At 38.9% G+C, this 21621-nt stretch overlaps 2 protein-coding genes across 2 annotated transcripts; both read right to left on the bottom strand.

Annotated features, from left to right (window-relative positions):
- Positions 1 to 8582: 8582 nt before the first annotated feature.
- Positions 8583 to 10564, bottom strand: LOC139731263 (probable G-protein coupled receptor No18). Its single transcript, XM_071642150.1, has one exon. The coding sequence runs from the start codon at positions 10562 to 10564 to the stop codon at positions 9197 to 9199; it is 1368 nt and encodes a 455-aa protein (XP_071498251.1). The 3' UTR covers positions 8583 to 9196.
- Positions 10565 to 19290: 8726 nt separating this feature from the next.
- Positions 19291 to 20592, bottom strand: LOC139731262 (beta-3 adrenergic receptor-like). Its single transcript, XM_071642149.1, has one exon. It carries the CDS (start codon positions 20590 to 20592, stop codon positions 19291 to 19293), a length of 1302 nt encoding a protein of 433 aa, XP_071498250.1.
- Positions 20593 to 21621: the final 1029 nt, after the last annotated feature.

Below are 21621 nucleotides of genomic sequence, written 5' to 3'. Positions count from 1 at the left end.
ATTGTCAAATATTCTTTCGATGAACGGTGTTAGATTTTGTCCAGGTTCTGTTGACGATGGGAAGAGTGTGGATGAATTGTCGTTAAACAATGCATTGGCAATATCGTCCAATTTTCTGGTATGCTCTGTAGACCCTTGAAACATCTTCCTCTTTGCCGAGATTCACTTGTGGGAAAGCGCCTTGTCACAGACCCTCAGGTTTTCTTCCTGCAGCAGAAAAGCAGAAAAGCGGTACAACGTTACTTCAGATTGGCCTGAAATAGTCTGACGGGTGTGCTGTATTGAATTAATTAATTAACAATTCATCACTGAATGTCAAAATGTGAATATACTTTAATATTATTTATGTGTACTAAGACCAATAGGCTGATTGATGAGCGAAAGATTTGGTGCCTATAATGCCAGCAAATGTAGACCTAGATATTCCGAGATTTGTCGATAATTGCGTCAAAGTTCTTTGCATACATAGATATTTAGCGTTCACAACCAGGTTTGATTATTCTAGGCTTAGTAACATTAAGAAATGTTTTCGTATGTTCTCCCTAAACTATCTGACTCTAGTACATCGGTCATATTAATCATAGATATGAAAGGTGGGTTGATGAGAAATTCAGCCAAACCTTCGAAAATCATAATCTTAAAAGCGTCATTGATGGTTGCAAAATAATGGCAAAAGTTTATGTTATAATTCTGTCCTTTTAATGTTAGGTATATCAACAAAATATAAAGCTAAGCACATGCACTAATATGCATCTTTTTATTTCTTAATTTGCTTCCTGTGGTCAAGCAAATGTGAACATACATGCGTGATTCAGTGTACACTTAACAATGTAGAAGGTTTGATCTACCGAATACCCGCGATACACCAAAAGCAGCATACCAGCCGCCGTTTCAAGAATCGAGACAGGATACTTTATACTCACGATTAACTCTTTAATGGTGGTCTTTCTCCTGGTTCTGATCTTGTCCACCGTCGTGTTTTCATACCATACCCTGGGGTAAAATACAAATTTCTATCTAAGAAGAGTCGCTTTTATAAATGCTTCCCATTTCACATCAAAGTCGAGTGTGGCGATGACACGGTGTGACTCACGGGTTATGCTTGGACGGTGCTGAGGGCGCAACCAACAATTTTGGAGAAAAGGGGTGCGGCGAAATTGTGGAACGTTTTCCTCGCTTTGTGAGATGGCGTATGCTCTTGGTGTCACTTGTACAGGGAAGATGTAACTTTAGAAATGCTGGAAAGCAGAAGGATAAGAAATCTGCATAGATCCAGACGTAACACTGATTTGCAAACCCGAATCTTTTCTTTGCATCGTATTTTCGATATAAAATTTGGTGCACGTGGTCTTTTTTTTTTTTCGTTCTTTTTTCCTAAAGAGGGGGGGGGGGAGGGGTTGTAGAGACCAATACAGCTTAACTCTGGTGACCATTTCCTTGTTGGTGTTGAGCATAATGTATATTTCAGTGATGACTGTGAGCACCAATACTACCATAATGGACATTGATATATGTGATGCTACTGCAAATAAAGGATATGAGGTGAAAGACACAATGACTATGACAGGCACTGGCGTTCAAATTGTATTACTGTCTGCTTTGACACGTATACGATGTTCGGCAACCCAGGGGAGTAGTTGTCCCCTGCACCCCCACTGGCCCCGTTTGGTTGGCGGTAGACAGTGTGTAATGGTTCGTCCAGAGCAGTGGTCGTGAGAATGTTAGCTTTCGAGGCGCGACAAGTGATTCGTCTTTCAACTTGAGCGAGCATATTTATCACCTTTTGAGGATGCGAGGTCACCTGTTACAATGCCGAAAATTACAATGGGACTTTCTGAAGTTAGCCATGAACACTTTGTGGTCAGTGGCAATGAAAACTCTCGCGGTCTTTTCAAAAACGTGCCTGACATCCGGGCCAAGATCATCATTTCATTCTTATGATTATCATCTCTTCGCCAGCTGATATCATCATTTAAGGAGCACAAAGACAGAACGACACTCGTCATGGTACATTGCTAAAAACAAAGAAGACTTCTTGCAGTCTTGCGTAAAAGACTTTTCATGCAAGAAAGCTACTTTGTGATACAATTGAAAGTGGGCGTAAAAAGACTTCTTTTGGTATATTTAGCATGTTAATGAGATTACGTCATGACTAAATTAGATTCAATCAATCTTCATAATAACTAGCTTACTTGACTACCTACATGCACGCACACAGTGCTACACACATAAATGTATATAAATATTTATAATATATATAATCATTTCACTCTCTAAAAATATCGAGTGAAAATATTCACTCTTGAAGGAGTGAATAACATTTTTCTGCTATTCACTCCTTCAAGAAAATTAGACAGAAATGACTGAGATAGCTGCGTAGATGCCATCAGAAAACTAGGCGGCTAACTTCAAATGCTGCGAATGAACCTGCTCGACGTGTTTCTGACAGCATGTTTGAACAGAAACGGGCATGAACGAACACGACACCAATGTTCAAAGGTGACGATTTTCAACTTCAAGGTATGCATACAATTTTATTGAAAATGTAGTAATGCCATTAAAAGAAATGTTTTAATAGTCTGCCCCAATTCGCATCCGCAGAATGCAGGTAAAATTTCGTATCTACGCTGTCTGGCATATTACTTCATTACGTCACCTGTTCTGATAAGCAAATTGTATTCAATATCGATTTGTAATCACGTTACTTTAAACTACCTGAATTCATCTAGCGGGCTGCCATCATATGACCATGGTATATAGTTGCGTGTAAACTATTAATAGATGAATGAATAGAATAGTGCCATTTACCTATTTGTTTTATGTTCTGATGTTTTAATCTTTTTAGAGAGAGAGAAAGGGCGGGTTTCATTTTGTGTCCTCTCTTGATAATTCTTTGTTCCTTCCTACTTAACTCCCTTTGTTTCTTTGTATAGTGCTATGGGTGCTGAAATGATAGGATCCTCGCGACTTAGCTCCTTGAAGACCGTAACTAGAGACATTGCACACATAGAGGTATTGACAGGGTTAATGTCTTCACTTGAAACTCCCATGATTAATCATGACTGTATACCGCTAAAAACGACGTTTCTTCATGTGTGTCAGGGTAAATAGAACATCAGCCTCTGGGTGTGTGCGGAAACTTTCTGAACTCATGTGCGTCCTACCGGAGCCCACAATGACTATACACTGTGCGAGACAACTCACAAAATTGTTTGATTTTGCTGCAATTTCACGTCTTTTGTTCATTTCTGACAAGCTTATTCAAGCGTATTCATGGAAAGAGTCAAAGGTGAACACGTGGAAAGGAAGCATAGTCAGTATCATTTCAGAATATTTTTATTTCGCACGTAAAGAAACTTTGAATGGTGCGTGGAAACGTGACTGTTGATTCCAATTTTATAATCAAGAACACTATCCCTGCAGGAACCGGACAAGTGACTTGATTAGATCAAAGGGTCTACTCGTTTTCATACTGTTTGATATAGGAACCTACATACTCAGTATGTGAATTCCTGAATTGTACAAATAGTATGAAGTTTAATAAGAATTCCATTAGTACTACTAAAAGAATGATGTTCCCACTCAGCATCTCATTACAGGCAACTATACTCTCGGATTTGGAATTAGTGTCCTTTCCAACACCGTAGAGAAGTCAAAACTATGATCTCTATGCTGATGTTCTGGCCGATTGTTTGACAGAATGAGATGTATGCAGGTTGCTCCGTATCGCGTGTATTATGAACGGCACTGATTGTGTAGGCCCCTATACAATCTTGTTGGTGTATGATTGAAATGACCAGTGAGTTTGTCTGCATTTGCGTCCAATATTGGTATTGCTGGTCTGTTTAGAGTCTCTCATCTTTGAAAGGATGGAATTTGTCCCTGGCGCGGGTCTTTATAGTCAACTGGGACTGCTCGGAATTTCATCCTACTTTGAATTTCATTATGTGACTTCACTGCCTTAAACACATGGGAAATGCTAATCTCCAGAGACTTTAACGAGTGCTACGTCCTAGAATTTGTGATACCTATCTAAAAGCGCCAATAAGTACTTTTGTTTATTACTATAACTGAAATATTTATCGCCATCATTACAGTCATCAGTTGTTAACATCTTATAGGAACTTCGTCCTCAGAAGACATCCGGAAATGGTAGATGAACGCTTCATTTAAAGCTGTGCAATTACTCTTCAAGTAATTTTTTATGCCACTAGATAATCATGTTATCTTTAACTTTTTTAATATCCTGAGAAGGGTATTTACCGGAAGTTATATATCTTCGATAATCATAAACGTTCGTTTGATTTATTCATTTTGTCCGCTGTTGGAGACCACTGGTAAGGCCATACGTTTTCACTGCATTGAGGTTATTTAAATGTAAATGGTGCTCTAAATTCATGTATATACACTCAACCAAAAAAGTAAGTTCCCCCCTAGCATTTTTGGATATATCTCAACAGTATTGTACCGATTTTCATAATTCAAACGGGAATGGATAGGGAATTTCATTATTCATTAAAAAAAAGTTGCACTTAAGGTTATATGAAGCACATTGTGTACATTTCCTATGCAAGTTAGCAAATGACCTTTTTTTTAATTGTTATGTGATTCTCAGGAATTTCTTCAGGTACAATGTGCTCCCGTATTAACCAGATGTTAGGCATACTTTTTAAACAATAGGCCTTTTCAGTATGAAAATGTTGGTCGAAGCCATGTGCTTTTTAATTCCAATTTGGGTTGATCACATTAATGTGCTTATGGCCATTTTGCATCATGCCGCGTCTGCAAATTTTTGAACGAGGGAGAGCTACAGCTTTCCTTGAAGCTGGGGTTCCGGTTAAGGAGGTGGCCAGGAGACTAGGGGTTTCGCCCAATGCCTCAAGGAACCTTAGAGCAAAGTTTCAGGAAACTGGAGAGGTCAAAGCTCTGCCAAGAAGCGGCCGACCAAGGGTGACATCTGTCAGGCAAGATATGCCCATAATCAATAAGGCTAAAGTACAACTTTTTTTTTCCATACATTTTGACATAAAATGCATTTTTTCACACCAATAACGATATCTGGTGGCAATTTATTATGCCGTTCATGTTATGAATAATAAAATTCCCTATCCATTCCCGTTTGAATTATGAAAATCGGTAAATTCGGTAAAATACTTACTGAGATATATCCAAAAATGCTAGGGGAGGGAACTTACTTTTTTGGTTGAGTATATAATATGTATATATATATATATATATATATATATATATATATATATTTCCTTAACTGAAAATTGATAACTGTTCCAAGTCCAATGAGCATTCGGTAAGTATCGTGAGACAAGCAGAACCACTTCTCCACTTAAGCGGAACTTAAGATTAATGACTCATCTTGCAAGTATAAATAGGCCAATATTTTATTCTGATGAATCACATCATGACAAATGTCAGTAGTTGTGCCTCTTGTGGTAATCTGAAATTGGAAACTCTAAAAATTAAGAAGAAAAACCACAGAAAAACCACCACGTTCTACTTCCAGGTCACGTTTCAGCACTGTAGGATGCCATTGTCTTCAGCAATTTCAAGCGAAGAAACTGAATGGAGTCTTTAAGGCCCGAATTCACGGAATATTTCGTCGACAAACTGGCAGTTTCGTTAACGAAATTATCATTTCGTTAACGAAATGTTCATTTAGTTACAAAATGTTGTCATTTCGTTACAAAATCATAATTTCATCGACGAAATGACTGATTTTGTAACGAAATATTCCGTGCGACACTTGGCGCTCCATGGTCATGATGGTTTTTGTCCATGGTTTAAACCATGAGTTCATTTGGGCCTAGTGTTGTGTGTGTGTGTGTGTGTGTGTGTGTAATTATCAAACGATATTTTGATATAGTGATTCATGATATTATATTGATGTAATTGTTTCATTCGGAAACAGGCTAAAATATTGGGCTTTGCCCTCCTGCCTGTCTCCTCACACTTTCCAATTATTTCAGTGGTTCCCACAACCCATGAATGTTGTTATAATTCTCATGCCTTTATATATGTTTTATTGTTGTATTGTCTGTTTTTGTTATCTGTTTTAACGGAAGTGTTAGATAAACCCCAACTCAACTAAAAAAAAAAATAAACACCGTCGTTTCTTTCATCCCCTTCAAGGTACAAGGCATCATTCATTCTTTTATCTCATATGAATATGAATGGCTCCACTCCTGAATCTGAATGAATGGCTCCACTCGTTGAAAGAACACTCCTCGAATAAAACTCACACTACACTTCATTCATTCAATCAAGCATTTTACACTGCCGCAATCATACATATCTTTTCCAAATATTGTAGTCAGTTTTCCTGATAAGAGTTTGGGCTTTTATTTCAGTACGATTTGAAGTCAACAAGCCTTGTCACTGCAAGAACGGGCACCTATCATTCTTCTGCAATATCAAAGTATGTTTTTGACGTGTTTTTTTTTTCATAACTTTGATCACTGGCATTGTCAAATCTTAGTATGCCCAATAAACTGAGCGAAGAGGATGAGCTCTACGCCACAAACGACATGAACGAAAGGAGACAGACTAAACAACAGACAGACAGACAGACAGATAAACAAACAGATAGCTGGCATACAGACATTCATAAGGTTGATGAATATGAAAGCGAGAATACACTTTGGGATAATGGTTGAGAATATTAATTAAACCAGCTTGTACCAAGACAGATCGAGAGGAATCGAGTATCTTCAAAGAAGTACAGTGTCTGGAAGGCAGGTGCAATGTTTCATGGTATCATTTTCTATCGCATAAGCAATATTTCGAAATGAAAATAATGTCCCTTTCCTTAATTGAATGAAACCAGACAAACTAAAGGTGTAGAAACTCAAGTTGATGCCATTATTAATGCCTGCAAGCATTCATAACGCAGCATACATACTAAACACAATATGATAGTCAATTGGGACTTTCTGGTGAAGAAGTGGCCGTAAATCTGAAAAGTTTTGTTCAGATTTCTTTCAAATGCACACAAGTCCGTGAGGGTGTTGTTTATGCCTTGGCCTTAGTTTGTAGAAGAGAACTATGTGATGTCACATACGGAATATCATGGCTATGTAAGGTTGAGGTTGGCTAATTATGAATTTCTGGACAATTATAGACCAATCACTTTCAACGCTATGTCCAGTCGTTTATAACTTGACAGTAGTCGATCACAGCCCGACCATTCCACAAAATACTAGGTACGTTAGCTTCCTATATACTTTGGACCAGTCGCAAGGCATACCATCTCACACATTTGCCAAGGTTTACCGTGATGTCGATATATAAAAAAATGAAGTCTAATTAGCAACGCCTCATAAAGCAGGCTGAGTATGTTCAATGACACATCTACACACCCACAATAAAAGAAAAAAACGTGTGGTCTAATGTCTACATTGCAGGGGACAGCGGTCGAGGCATTCCCCTAAGCCTACGAAGTCTCTGTGATGAAACCTTGCTGCGGTTTGGTACTGTTTCATCGTGTTACAATTCTTTTCTGTTTATTGTTATCATTCATTTGTTTGGTTCATAAGGTGGTTAAAAAAACTCTCTTCCATATGAGTCCTTTGTTGTTCAAATGAATTTGATTATTTAGGTTGCAGAATTTGTCATAGCCTCACAGATGCATGCACACTGATGGCGCTATTACATAGTCGCTACACACCTCGTTTGTTCGTTATGATTTCTGATTGTATTTGTAATACGTGTATTAGACAGTTTTGTGATATAACGTATGCACATCTAGAAATGTGGGCAATTGTGAGCAAATCAGCAATTTGCTGGAAGTCACGAGCTTACTAACCCTTGAATGATTATAATACTACTACTAATAATAATAATGATAATGATAATAATAATAATAATAATAATAATCATTATTATTATGATAATAATAATATTTACATAGTATAGCTATTACATAGTCGCTACACACCTCGTTTGTTCGTTATGATTTCTGATTGTATTTGTAATACGTGTATTAGACAGTTTTGTGATATAACGTATGCACATGTAGAAATGTGAGCAATTGTGAGCAAATCAGCAATTTGCTGGAAGTCACGAGCTTACTAACCCTTGAATAATTATAATACTACTACTAATAATAATAATGATAATGATAATAATAATAATAATAATAATAATTATCATTATTATTATGATAATAATAGTATTAATAATAATTGAAAAATCTGTAACTGATTCTAATCTTTGCAACCCTTAGTAAAACTTGAAAAGGGAATCCCGGACCAGGTAAATCAGTATGAAAAGGATGAGTCAAATTTTACAGGCACAACACTAAAATTTCATCAAAATCTGATAAAGAATAGGGAAGTTATAAAATCGTGAAATTTTGCTACTACTAATTTCCCCAAAACAATTCTTGAACATTCAAAATAAATATGCAAATAGTGAGTTCATGTCATCGCCTCAAAGACAAAGAAGTTTGTGCATAAACTTCTGAAATTCTCCTCCCGCCTCTTATTTTGTTTGTTCAAACGCAACGAAGATATAAAGAGAATTTCACAAAATTTAAGCTTTTGCAATAAGTACACATGCATTTCCTCGACTTGTCGCTGACGTATATTAGTCCCCCTGCCTTCTGAAAGAGGCAAATCGAGTATTCTTTTATCATTTGGAAAAAGGTGAAAATATGTTAGTGTTCTTTATATTTTCTCTATATCGTTGTACACATGACTGTGACATCACAAGCTGTAGTAGTAGTCTTCTCATCCAGCGATGGCAGCACTGAAACTTCAAAAATTCATAACGTTTGGAACTGATTGTCGTATTTTCCTCAAACTTTTACTGATGTGTTCAATTAATATAGCTGCATTTTGTCATTTCACATGAATATGAAGGTTAGCTTTAAAGTCTGCAAATTTTTGCACCTTTTACACAATAGTCGCTTGTTAAATGTAATAGATTGTAGTTAAAACTTTCAATATTTGTGACCTAGATACCTGTTCTTGAACTTATTGAGGAAGGGAGCTACTCCTTACGAGAAATTCCTTACAAGATTTTTTTTAAGTATGAAAACAATCTGATAAAAGGACTCAATCATAGTGTCAGGTTTTTCAAATCTTCATCAGCATAAAATCTATAAAATATACGGCATTTTATCCTGCATTTCCGCAGACTACATATTCATCAGCTGCCAAGGGTTACATGATTGTTACGCACTTCAGTCAGTTACGTCATAAATACGTGCTCGTAGAAAAGCTGACGGTTCTGGGATGTCTGCATATCTGCATCGCAGAAGACAAAGAAAAACCTTGCTGAAAGTAGGGTGCTTCAAAGCGTATATGATTGGATTTAGACAGGAGTTACAGAGAAGAAGAACCGTAAGCCAGGGAATCACTGGATCACTCGGTGGAATCATCACAGCCACCCCCAAAGGCAACACGCAGATCGTGTACGCACAGACGACAATAAAGAGGTTCAACGTGATCTTTAGCTGTTGGTTGTAGCGTTCCTTTCTCTTCCGCTTGTGTATGTCTTCCAGTGTTGGCGACCTACTGATGTTGGACTCCTGAGGTAGTGTGTTGCTTTGTTCACTAGCCCCATTGATAACTCCTGCGGCAGATGATGGGTTGCGAGACCTTGTGTCATCTGGGTCAGCTGGGGCATGGTTGTCAGGTTTGATAGATTCTGCCGCCGTCATCGTGGCATTCCCAGGAACCCCATCTACCTCGTCTTCTATGATTGTTACATTTGTGTGGGTTTCGAAGTCCTTTTCGGCTCCCCGCTTCGGCGCTTGGAGAGAATTCATGACTTCGTGGTGTTGTCGAATCATTCTGAGAATAAAAGTGTAGCTCAAAATGATGACGACAAAGGCGGGAAATTGTACGAGAAGGCCGGCCGTTAGGCTCAGGTAGTCTGAGTACTCGTTGTTTGTGTTCTGCGAGCAGACCTTGTATTGCAAGGAGTAACCGAGTGAGCCAACTCCAGCCGGGACTATGATGCACATCAGCACGATGGGGTAGAGCCATGAAAACGCTACCATGGCCACGATGTTGCGCCGCCTGTACATGTTTTTCAGGAAAGGCTTCGGATTCAAGACTTCATATATGACGTTGAATCTCGTGAAGGCAATCAGAGCCAGCGTGACGATACTGCAACCTAGAGTTGTAAGCGTGACTGCCGCGACAAATTTGCAGAACAGGTCTGGAATGTAGCAGCTGTTAGTGCTTAGAAGGGTTGCCACGTGAGCCGGAAGGAAAAGCGCGGTGACGAAATCGGACACTGCTAAATTGACGACGAAAATGTTCGTGGTGGTCTGGAGACGCCGCGAGACGATCACGGCGATGATGACGATCAGGTTTCCAGCCGTGCCCAGCAGGAACACGATGAGGACTAACGTAGCGAGAATTGTTCGTGGTTCTTTGTTGTGGAGGATGTATTCCCCCGGTTGAAGGTTGAAGGTCATATTGCACACGATGATCTTTCGGACCAATGTGACGAGACCCGTCGTGTACAGGGACGGATCACTGGTCGTGTACGTGTCCTGGAGATCGCCGGTGGCATTAACTGTAAGCATTCTCTCCGTCATATTTGGTCGCAGTTAATTTACCCGTATCTTCCAAGAATTTGTCGTACTTCCAGGAAGCAGTGATGAACACGTTCCCAAAGTTCCTGCATAAGAACCCTGGCTATTCCCTTTTCAAGATAATGGCCGTGGACTGATGTCTTCAGGGTGCAGCAAAACCAGTGGCATGCAAATCTGTAGTAGAAGTAAACATCGAAAATATGTCTAATGAAATATTACCAACGACATATCAATATTCTTTTCTTTACCAACCATCAGTTGGTATAGCTAGATCGAAGTTCTAATCATCCACCGCTTTTTATTGCAAATATTAATTCCTTCCTGTCTTGTGAACCGAATCTTATGATATGTTCCTCAATTTTGCTAAGACTAGCTAGCCACTGATAGCATACACGCACGTACCAAGTTAGGAGAATAATCTAGTGACAAGAGAGCCATAAGCATTCAAATCAAAAGAATGTATTAATACAATAAATGTTATTTAGATCCAAAGATAAAACCTAGTGAAATAACTCCTGAATACCGTGTATTAAAAAAATATACGAGCAATAGCATTCATCCCATTAGCAAAGTGATGAAAATGAAGTTTGATGGTTTGTCTAATCACAGGCTCACTGAGAAAGCACAGTTGGAGTTATCATTTCCATTAATCATGGTCATTTCAGGGGAAAGAATGTTTTTTCCTTTTATCAATGTTATAATGATTGACTGATTTAAGATATCATGATCAGTTTCTTCGTAAGTGTTTCTCGTGAGCCTTACAATTATTGTTGAATATTTGTCATTCCAGATATCGAAACTGTGGAGCGCAATCCTACATTCTATCCTCTATAATTGACAACAGACTGGTGTTTCAAATTATCTGTTAGAATTTATAGCATGCCTGATTATACTGGCGTAAAATGGTGTTCAAGTGAACATTTTCATCATACATTGTATACTGGCGGTAAAACAGCAACAACTCTTTGTTATATATCAATTATAGAATAATGTTATCAACAATGATTATGTGTTGTCAATTCTAAAATCAATCATTCATTTTACACATTTTGAAACTTTTTGAAATATCTGCGATCGACCAAAAAAGAATGAACAGCAGAGAGCTCAAAATAAAAGTAAGCCTTTTACTCTAAATGATCAACAACGAACAATGATATGCACAAATTATGATAAAAAGATGCTGCATTACACCACAAAATTAATACTTATATGATAATGTAGCGTTTATCAGAGCGGATATGTTTATCAAGGAACGCTGTTGATTACTCTCGCGACCAAAGCATGCAAGTCAACTCCTGTTACCACATAGCTTGTGATTACAGTGTTTAGGATTGGAGGACTTTCGCTGATGAACTTTTTTACTTCAGGCGTTCACCAGAGGGAGACTGACTAAATAAAAATTCCACACCAAATGGGACAATAGAGAGAATGTTTGAGTTGATTCCAGAGAGATTAATTCATTCTGATATCATGCTTTGAGGAGCTGTGAGCACGACGACGTGATTGAAATGCGCTGGGATCAGAAGTTCAGAAATATAATTAATAATTGTCGCTTCACCCGTAGTCACAGTAATCGCGCACTACACGTACGCCAAAAAAAAAATATCATATAGTAAAAGGAAGGAGCTTAACACCTGTCGTATATTGATAGTTTTAGTTGTGGTAATAGAAAAAAAAATCTTGAGTATAGTAGGAGCAGTAGCAGTAGTAGTAGTAGTAAATCACGTAGTAAGTAATTATAGGATTAGTAGCAGTATTGTAGGTGGTGGTGGTGGTGGTTACAGGTTGTAACAGTGACTCTACAAGTTCTATTAACCCATTAAAGTAGAAGTACATGTGATTGCAGTCGAAGCAATGGTTTAAGGAGTTGAGTAACAACAGTTGTTGACGCAAGATCAGCATATAGCTGTAGTTTAGTAGTCGAATGAGAATACTAGCGCCATTCATATCATGCAAGCAGGCCACTCTCGATCATAGGAGACATTTCATTGCACGGCTGTTCTAAGTGTTCTTTCAGTCGTAGTATTAGGCTATGGTCGACGTCGCAATGTAGAAGCCACATAGTTTATGTGCCAAGAAGTGGAACTTGTAGTATTAACAGTAACTCATGCACGTAAAAGATCCTGCTTCACTTATTCATGGCAGAGAGCAGAGTGTTTAACCCGGCGGCACGGTCCCATGCACCTTACATCCAATTAGAACCCATTGTGGAAGACCAGCTATTGCAGCGGAATATATGTGCTATCCAGTCATCTTCTCTAATGGCAAATTTTAAAAGTGAGAGCAGTGTGCTAATACCTTTAAAGTAAAAACAACAAACCACGACACAATTACCGCAATCAGATGGTTTAATTGCCTGTTCTGCTTCCTCTATATACTTCCACTGCTACTGCTACCGCAATACTACAACGCCAGGCCTTTTCCTCTACTGCTACTTTATGTGTCATCGTTGATATGATGACCAGTTACACCTACCAACACCGTTTGGTGTTTTTACTGTCATATTCCTACAAGCAACTACTAACGCCGTGCTGTCTCAATTCCATTTGCCGATATAAAAACAGTAATGATAGTACGCTTGCTCTAGGACTCACCTCATCTTCTGAATGCAATTATAGTCCCATTGTTCAGGGAAAATAACAACCTGCCAGCATAGGTTTGTCTAATAATGAATGTGAAAGCATCAGGAATGTCGTGTCACGATGGTACCAGTTGACCTTATAAATAATTGCCTACTCGAGAGAGGCTTATATGCATCGACGATGTGTACCGCGAAACATATAGGGCCTAAACCGAAAAAGTAAATTCCCACATACTTCGTAAACTAGGTGACACGCGAAGTTCTCATTATTATGCTATTCAGAGAATCCAACTAAGCGTGTCCTTTAATACAAAAAATCGTGAATACATCTTTCACAAAAGTGAGCGTGGGTTGTTGTTAGCCAGTGGTCTCAACCATGTTTAGTATTGTCGACGATAGGGGTACATTCAGGAGTTCCCGGCTTATCCCGGCCAGTAGGGGAAAAAAGTTGCTTCCCTCTCTCAAAAAAGGAAGTTGAATATAAAATCCGATCCTCCCTACGTATAGACGTAATCCTCAATACATGTGATGATGTCTTGGTGGCATGAATAATTGTCCATTCGAGAATACTAAAAACAAAGCATTGTATACCATGTGACTGGAGTCGAACTTGCAATAAACTCACTTGACTCTGTTCGTCTATCTGAAGGAAGAAGGAAATCTTCCTACTTATCTCCTAATTGCGTTTGAAACTTGAATCTCTGCCATTGTGAGGAGTGACGACGGGTCCAAGAATAAAAGTGATGGTCACTTCATGTAGTACAGTAATACCCCTGGAAGTAAGCCGTCAATGTGTGAGACGAGTTCCAAAGCGGCCACTTCTAGTCACGAGCGGAGAGCTGCGGAATGCGAAATACTCCATAAACACTGATTCTTATCTGATTTTTGGAGGATATTTATTACCTTATATAGTCGATAAACTCTCCTTCAGTCTATAAAACACGTTACTAAAATAATTATGGGTTTTTTTTTTTAACGATGGATGGCATTGAATGATTGAGAGGGTTAAAAGGAGAACTTTGTATTACAGGTGTACTACCGCCTGATTTTAGAGAGAGGTCCAAAAGTCAGTCTCAAGATGTGATATTTTCATCTCCGTTTTCCTTAGAAAGTAATCACAACTAGATTTGGCGTTGTGCCTGTATGACAGCAAGTTCTGTAATCATCCACGTTAGTAGAGATAGGCCCTGTAAGTCCTTGAGTATGTAGACACTTATTTCATAGGCTGTGTTTGATTTTGCTGCTACAAAGAATCGTAAAACTAACTCCATCCAAACCCCCCTCACAAAAGAAAATAATAATGTACGAGTACTTCTTTAACAGTCGTTAAATTGGCGGATCTTGAGTGTTGGTAAATAATATTTAGGGGCGGTTTTCGATAAAGTCTAATGTACAGACTATAGGTGTTGACATTCAAATTCATAACCGTATGTGACTTGCACTCAAGACAGACTTGAATTGTCTACAAATATTTGACAACGTTCTTCATCAACATGTGAAACTCCGTCGTAAACCCTTCAAGGGCATTCGTCAGGCCGATAAAAATGCGGACGCGTTGATTTCACCACAAGTATATAGGTGAAGGATATTTTGGAAGATATAGATAAGCAACCAGCGTGACCCCCTTAGGTAGTTCCTTTATAATTTGCTCGTTGACTTGTCCGTTGGGGAATTTCCCTTCCCACTGTAGCTCGGAAAGTTAACCGTCACGAATACACGAATAAAAGGCATGACAACAATGGCCCCTCCCCCGTTGAATAAAGAGGACACGTAAAACAAATATTGGCAGCTCTGTAAACATACGATGCCAATAGTAACAGTCCGTTCATGGTTTAGAAACCGGGCCAGGCAGAACAAGACATTTATACCAATTGGTAAGTTATGAGGAAAAAAATCACAGTTCCCACCTGGTAAACCTCACTAAACAGGATGTATTTTAATCAAAAAAAAAAAATCTTTACTGCGGTTTCTTGTCAACAGCTAATGTCATAAAAACCGTATTTAGATTCGAAAAGATAAAGCAAATGAAAGGTTATTTAGTCTTTTTTTTCACCCATTTTAACAAAGTGTTGACAGTATACTATGTACATCAACAGTTGTCACCAACTTCGTCTCACACCATGTAGCCTCAATGCAGTAGTAAAGTCAAAAGCCGCAACTGATATCGCTTTACTGATTTTTTTTAAAGGTCCTGTTTACCTTTGTGAGAAGTGATTTTAAAAATGATCAAGATATCACTTTTGATGATGCATAATGTGTAGGTTAGTTGTAACACAAAACATCCGACCATATTTTTGATAAAGCCTAAGATATAAGGAGATATTGCTACTGTTCTCATTAAACCATAACTGTAGACGGTTTAATCTGAAAACATTTCTATTATAACTATTGCTCATATTTTGTGCATTTAACAATACTTAACATCGATTACACTGGTTCAAATTCTTACACTGGTTGTTTCTATCCCTAACTCACATTTTAGAACTATTTAGAATCACTAATGCCGGGTTTCTGTTTCATCTACAAATGGTAAATTATGCCTTGAAGAGAAAGGGGTCCCATTTCCACTAAATGCGAAATAAAGAAATCCTCAGAGTTTGTTGAACAAGTGCACATGGAAACTCTACAGGAAAACAGATCCAAATGTCAACGAAATGAAAGAAATATTACTTTGAATTATGGTGACTTCTTTCCACTTCTTCTTCTGATTAAGTCTGCCTCCTTCAATAGACTGAAGATTCTTGCAGACTGATCTACGCTCTTAAAACATTCGGGTCAGAACTGACCCGGAAAGGGTTCGTTGGGGTCACACCCGGTTCCGGGTCAGAAATGACAAGGAATGGGGTCAGATATGACCCCATTCAGTGTCATGAATTGGGTCAGGTTGACCTCATTCCCGGTTTTCATGACCAAATTCCAAGTCATTTTGACCCGGAACGCCGGGTGTGACCCCAACGGACCCGATTCCGGGTCAGCTCTGACCCGGATTTTTTAGAGTGTACCTTTGTGTATCTTTTGAAAATATGAGTTGCACGAAGCTTTCTCACTACAAAAGGCTTGTACGTACCCAGGAGGTACTATCTCGTTGGTAGTACATCCCGTAAACGTAATTATTCACCATTCGGCGAGATGCACATGCACAACCCATGAACCAATTCAGACTATATACATGTAGAACAATAGCTGGCACATAGGCCTTTCACGCGCACACACTCGTACCTCAACAAATTGTTCCTGAGCGATTAAATTACTAACGTCTACATAGAGGAATTTAACACAGCTAACAGAATACTTTCGATTTGCACAACTGTCATGACCAACGGCACAAACTTGCTACCAGATCGGTGTCTCCTCTCGAATAGATTCCCAGACAAGGTTTCGACACTACGATATAATGTCACTTGCCTTATTACATGACCACTGTGAATACATATCACATAATGTGTGAAGGAAATGATGGCTAATATATGCCGTTTTCATTAAATTCTAATTCCTTAGACTAATGATGCCTTTGGTAAAGAGGAATTTGTATGGCTCTATCCTGGTAACCATGCACCAGGATCCAAAGAGCCAGTATCTTGAGAACAATAGTTCGAATCTGGTTAACTTCCGTGATGGAGATTGTAACATGTTATTTATGCGTCGGTTATCTGTGCCGAAATTGATCAGATCCCTACTCATATGCAATTTACCGAAGGTAAATCACGTAAAGTGTATTGTATTATGGGGGGGGGGGGGGGTCAATCTCGAAAGGCTTGTCTTCAATACGAGGCAAAGTTTAATAACTAAGAACGACACACCGACCTGACAGATTTGCATATTTGCGCATGCGCAATACGTCGATGATCATGTCAGACGTACAAATCAAAGTCTCTCCCTCTCACACTCATACACTCTCTCTCGCCCCCCCCCCCCTCTCTCTCTCTCTCTCTCTCTCTCTCTCTCTCGGATAAAAACATTCTCTCTTTGATAAAACTCGTGGGTTAAACGCCAAAGTAAGAGAGCGATTCGTATTCATGTTTATACATTGTGGCTTTATTGATTGAGAAACCAAATGTCCATATTGATCAATTATGTGCATTCAATAAAACATTCATCATCTACCTCCATAGTTTCAGTGAAAAACAAATCTCCAGTGATAACGTTTATAGCATAATTGCTCTTGTTTGCTTCATTTGCCATATGAAAGTGCTTTGTTACTGTTTACCATTTAATACTTGGGGTAGTGAAAATCTCATCATCAATATACAATGGGATGGACTTGCTAGTCAAGTATTTACATCAGCAAATCATTGACAAGTCATACATGTACATGCAGTCAAATTAGATAGTCTGTCCTTGATGTTACTATGAACATTTCAAAGGGCCCGATCCGATCACAGTAATTTGTAGTTTTAATGATACTCAAAGATCTTAAAGTACAGGATCTGTCGTGGCCTTCAATAGTGAGAAACAATTCTTGAAACACGATGCGTCGAAAAAAAGAATAGGTCAGTATGGTAGCAAGTCATTTGATAATTCCGTGTGACGAGATTAATTCTTTCAAAGATTCTACGGCTCGAACGCTCTGTGATGTACATGATGTGGGATGTGCAGCATAATACAGTGAATATAGCTGTACATGTTAGTCTCACTTCAGCCGGGTCAGCAGCGGTAAACATGGTCATGGATTCATGGCCTTCAATGGATTATATAGTATTGGTCGAGGTGAGGATTCAGCTAAAAAGAGATAGTTAGAAACCATACAATTCTGAAAAGGCATCCAATTTTCATTTGTTGAAAATCGGTTTGAAATGGCGGATATATTCAAAAGCAAAGATTTTAGTTGGTCTTATTTTTGTTACTCCTCTGTTGTAAGAAAGAAAAAATGACAAGGCTACGTTTGTTGAATAAAAAAAAATGCAGTACAGCGTGGAATAATTCCAAATATCATTTCTTTCTGATATTGCATGACTTATGAATACCTGTATTAGTTATCAACCAAGCACAATCAGTGCATAGGGCAAGAGAAGAGAATAGTAAGATGCTATCAAACTGTGTACAGTGAATGGTCTTCCGTAGGTGATACATCTTACAATGTAGGTTATGGTTATGGCAAAGATTTTTTTTTCATTAAGTTCTGAAGGACGTTCTATCTCTTTGACATAGTGCCATCTTGCCTACATTACTACATCGAGTTCAACGCACAATTTTTAATTACAATGATTGATCGCTTTGCCCGAAGGGCATCACGTTCTCCATCTTCACAAAATACAACTTTCGTATCGTCTCCAATATCGTGAGAATACATTAGTATGATAATGATAATGACAATAATAATAATAATAATAATAATAATAATAATAATAATAATAATAATAACAATATTATTATTATTATTATTATTATTATTATTATCATTATCACTATTATTATTATCATTTTCATCATTATCATCATTATCATCATTATTATTCATGATAATAACGATAAGACGGTAAGGGTAATGATGATAATGATGATAATGATAATAATAATAGTGATAATGATAATAATAATAATAATAATAATAATAATAGCAATGCTAATAATAACAATATTATTATTATTATTATTATTATCATTATCACTATTATTATTATCATTATCATCATTATCATCATTATCATCATTATTATTCATGATAATAACGATAAGACGGTCTTCTTTACCCAGGGTAACCTCTTCAGCGTTGCCACTGCTCTACCAGAGAGCTCTGATGTCGTTATGATTAACCTATCAGCATTGCCAGGTACCCGCTTACCTGTATATACACCTGGGTCGAAAGGGACATGGTGGGTAAAAATATCATGTCCAAGGACGTACATTGTGTAAGTACTGGGCTGGATCTGATCCTCTGCGATTCTTATTCCATATTCCACAGAAAATATATTTAGTGTCATAGTACGACAAATATATTTCTTATCATATACATTTAAATATGTTTAGTATCATACTACGGCAAATATATTTCTCACAATATAATATTTAAATATACTTAGTATCATAGTACGGCAAATATATTTCTTATCATATGTTGAATATACTCAATATGCCTATCATAGTACAGCGTGCAAACATGAGGTCAATTTATGTAAGAGAATCTGTGTCTCTAGACGCGATGGAGAATTCAGGTTCTCCCTAGCAACTTTTTCAGCCACTGCGACTTGGCCGGTATGTTGGAAAAGTCACAACGGAGAATCCTGGGGATGACCTCTCTAAAGGTCGGGTGCTTAAGAGCATATATAACAGGGTTGACACATGTGTTGAACTGTAAGAGAAGCATGACCCAAGGAATGCCGGGTTCGCTGTTTGGTAGGAGGATGGCGACTCCATACGGCGCCAAACAGATGAGAAAGGCGAGGACCACATAGAAGACGTTACGAGTGATGTCGGCCTGGCGGCGGCTCACGCTGTGGGAGAGCTCCTCCGACACGGACTTGGTGCGAGGGCCAAGCCCGTCCTCTGCCTGTACAGGTGTCCTGGGGCATGATGGTGTCAGGGAAGGGGCTGCCGAAGCAGGTGTGTCGCATTCCAGTAGAGACGCTGGACGATCAACACCCTCTGACTGCGCGTCGGGATTTGGGCGATTGTCCGGAGGGAAGGTGAAATGGACATTGTCGCGTGAGCGCGGTGTGCTCGGGTAGTTGGCGCTGTTCTCACACACGCTCACATTGCGCGCCCCTCCCTCGGCTGCCGCTCCGCCGATAATGAAAATGCGAATGAGGTGACGGTGGTGCTTCCTAACATGGATGAAGATCATGGTGTAGCAGAAGAAGATGATCAGAAGACTTGGCAAGAAGACGGTAATACCTGCAAACAGGCTCAGGTACTCGGAGTATTGGTGTGTCGAGTCCTGTAAGCAGGATTTGTATTTTTGAGAATAACCCAAGCGACCCAAACCGGCTTGGGTGACGACGTTCATGAGGATGGCTGGATAAAGCCAGGAGAAGATGATCATGACAGCGATTCGTCTCGACGTGTATGCCGTGCCAAAATCGTTGTGTTTAATGACGTAGTACCTATTGAAGGCGATCAGCGCCAGTGTGATAGTTCCGCAGCCGAGTCCGATCCAGAGAAAGCCGGATGCGGCCGAGCAGAGAAGATGTTGCGAATGACTTTGCGGCCAACCTTCACGAGAGAGCAAAGCGACCACATTGAAGGGAAGAACGCAACATATCATCGTGTCCGCTACGCTGAGATTGACGACAAAGACGTTCACCTTGTTTTGCAATTTCTTCGAAAGCGACACAGCGAACAACACCAGGGAATTTCCGAGAATTCCAAACACGCTGATGAGTATGGAAAAAGTAGCAACGGCGATGCGTTGTCGGTAGTCATAGAACTCGTACTCGTCCTTTTGAAGCTGAGGCGTCGTTTGTGACGCGTTCAGCTTCATCGCAGTCACTGCCGCAGCGGTTATCACCGACATATCTGTTTTACTGAACAGCGCCCTCTTTTCGTTTCAGATTGCAAATCCGCCGACGGTGGCGTTTCTCGAACGATGCTGAAATCCTGAATGGCACTTGTCTTCTTCAAGAGTTTTCTGTAGCAGGCCGCAGCAGCCCTGCCATCTGAGGGAAAAAAAAAATATGCAAAATATGAACGATATTTTCAGAGAGTGACAACATTGTATTTCAAATCACTTTCATTATATACTTTACGGAGACCCCGGAACAAGTGAAAGTGAAAAATATATGCATCGATTCATTATGAGAATTCGACCTGTGACCACTCTCACCCATCATCCACTCCCGCCCTCTTAACATGCTCAACAACAACAAAAAAAGAAAAAGAAAAGCGTATTCATAACTTGCAGAGCAGACAGACTGGTTTCAGTATCCATATATAGACGCCCTCGTCTCAAATGTTTTTGATCGATGGATTCTATTCTTAGCTGCGTTTCTCTCCTTCAGTATTGACGAATAATTCGTCCACTGTCATGAATGTACGCTGACGCACATTAAAAGAATCGGGTACAATTATGTTCTGTGATGTATAACTCCTATCTGTTTTATACTTATTTGATTGACATGAATTATCATTGCTTTTTTCATTGTGGCTAAGCTCTAAGGAGGAAAATTAAAATAATGATTGAAAGCAAGCAACAGAGGAGGGGCGGTATAACGGCTTTAAGTCCAATCTGAAGGAGGGAACGGATGAGACTTTTATCAGTATTAATTTTGTTATACATGTAGAGCAGCCTTTCCGTAGAAAGTAAGCTCGTGTCTATATACTTTGATACGATTTGAAATACCACAAAACACACTCATACTCCGTTGGTTGACAGGGTGAGAATCACCGAATTTTACACACAAATTAGAGACAACTAAGTTGATTTTCCCTCAAATTAGACCTGTGCAGACTTTTTCTTCTGCTGTTAACATGCAGACAATTTTCACATTGTTTATATGCCACCTTATTCGTCTTTAGAATCATTAGCTTCACTGACCTTTATTTT

This window comes from Diadema antillarum, unplaced genomic scaffold (assembly GCF_040938485.1).
Source record: "Diadema antillarum isolate AM-2024a unplaced genomic scaffold, OU_Dant_1.0 seq00000367_RagTag, whole genome shotgun sequence".
Classification (NCBI taxonomy): domain Eukaryota; kingdom Metazoa; phylum Echinodermata; class Echinoidea; order Diadematoida; family Diadematidae; genus Diadema; species Diadema antillarum.
The sequence above is the reverse complement of the archived record's forward strand: the minus strand, read 5'-3'. Positions and strand labels throughout refer to the sequence as shown.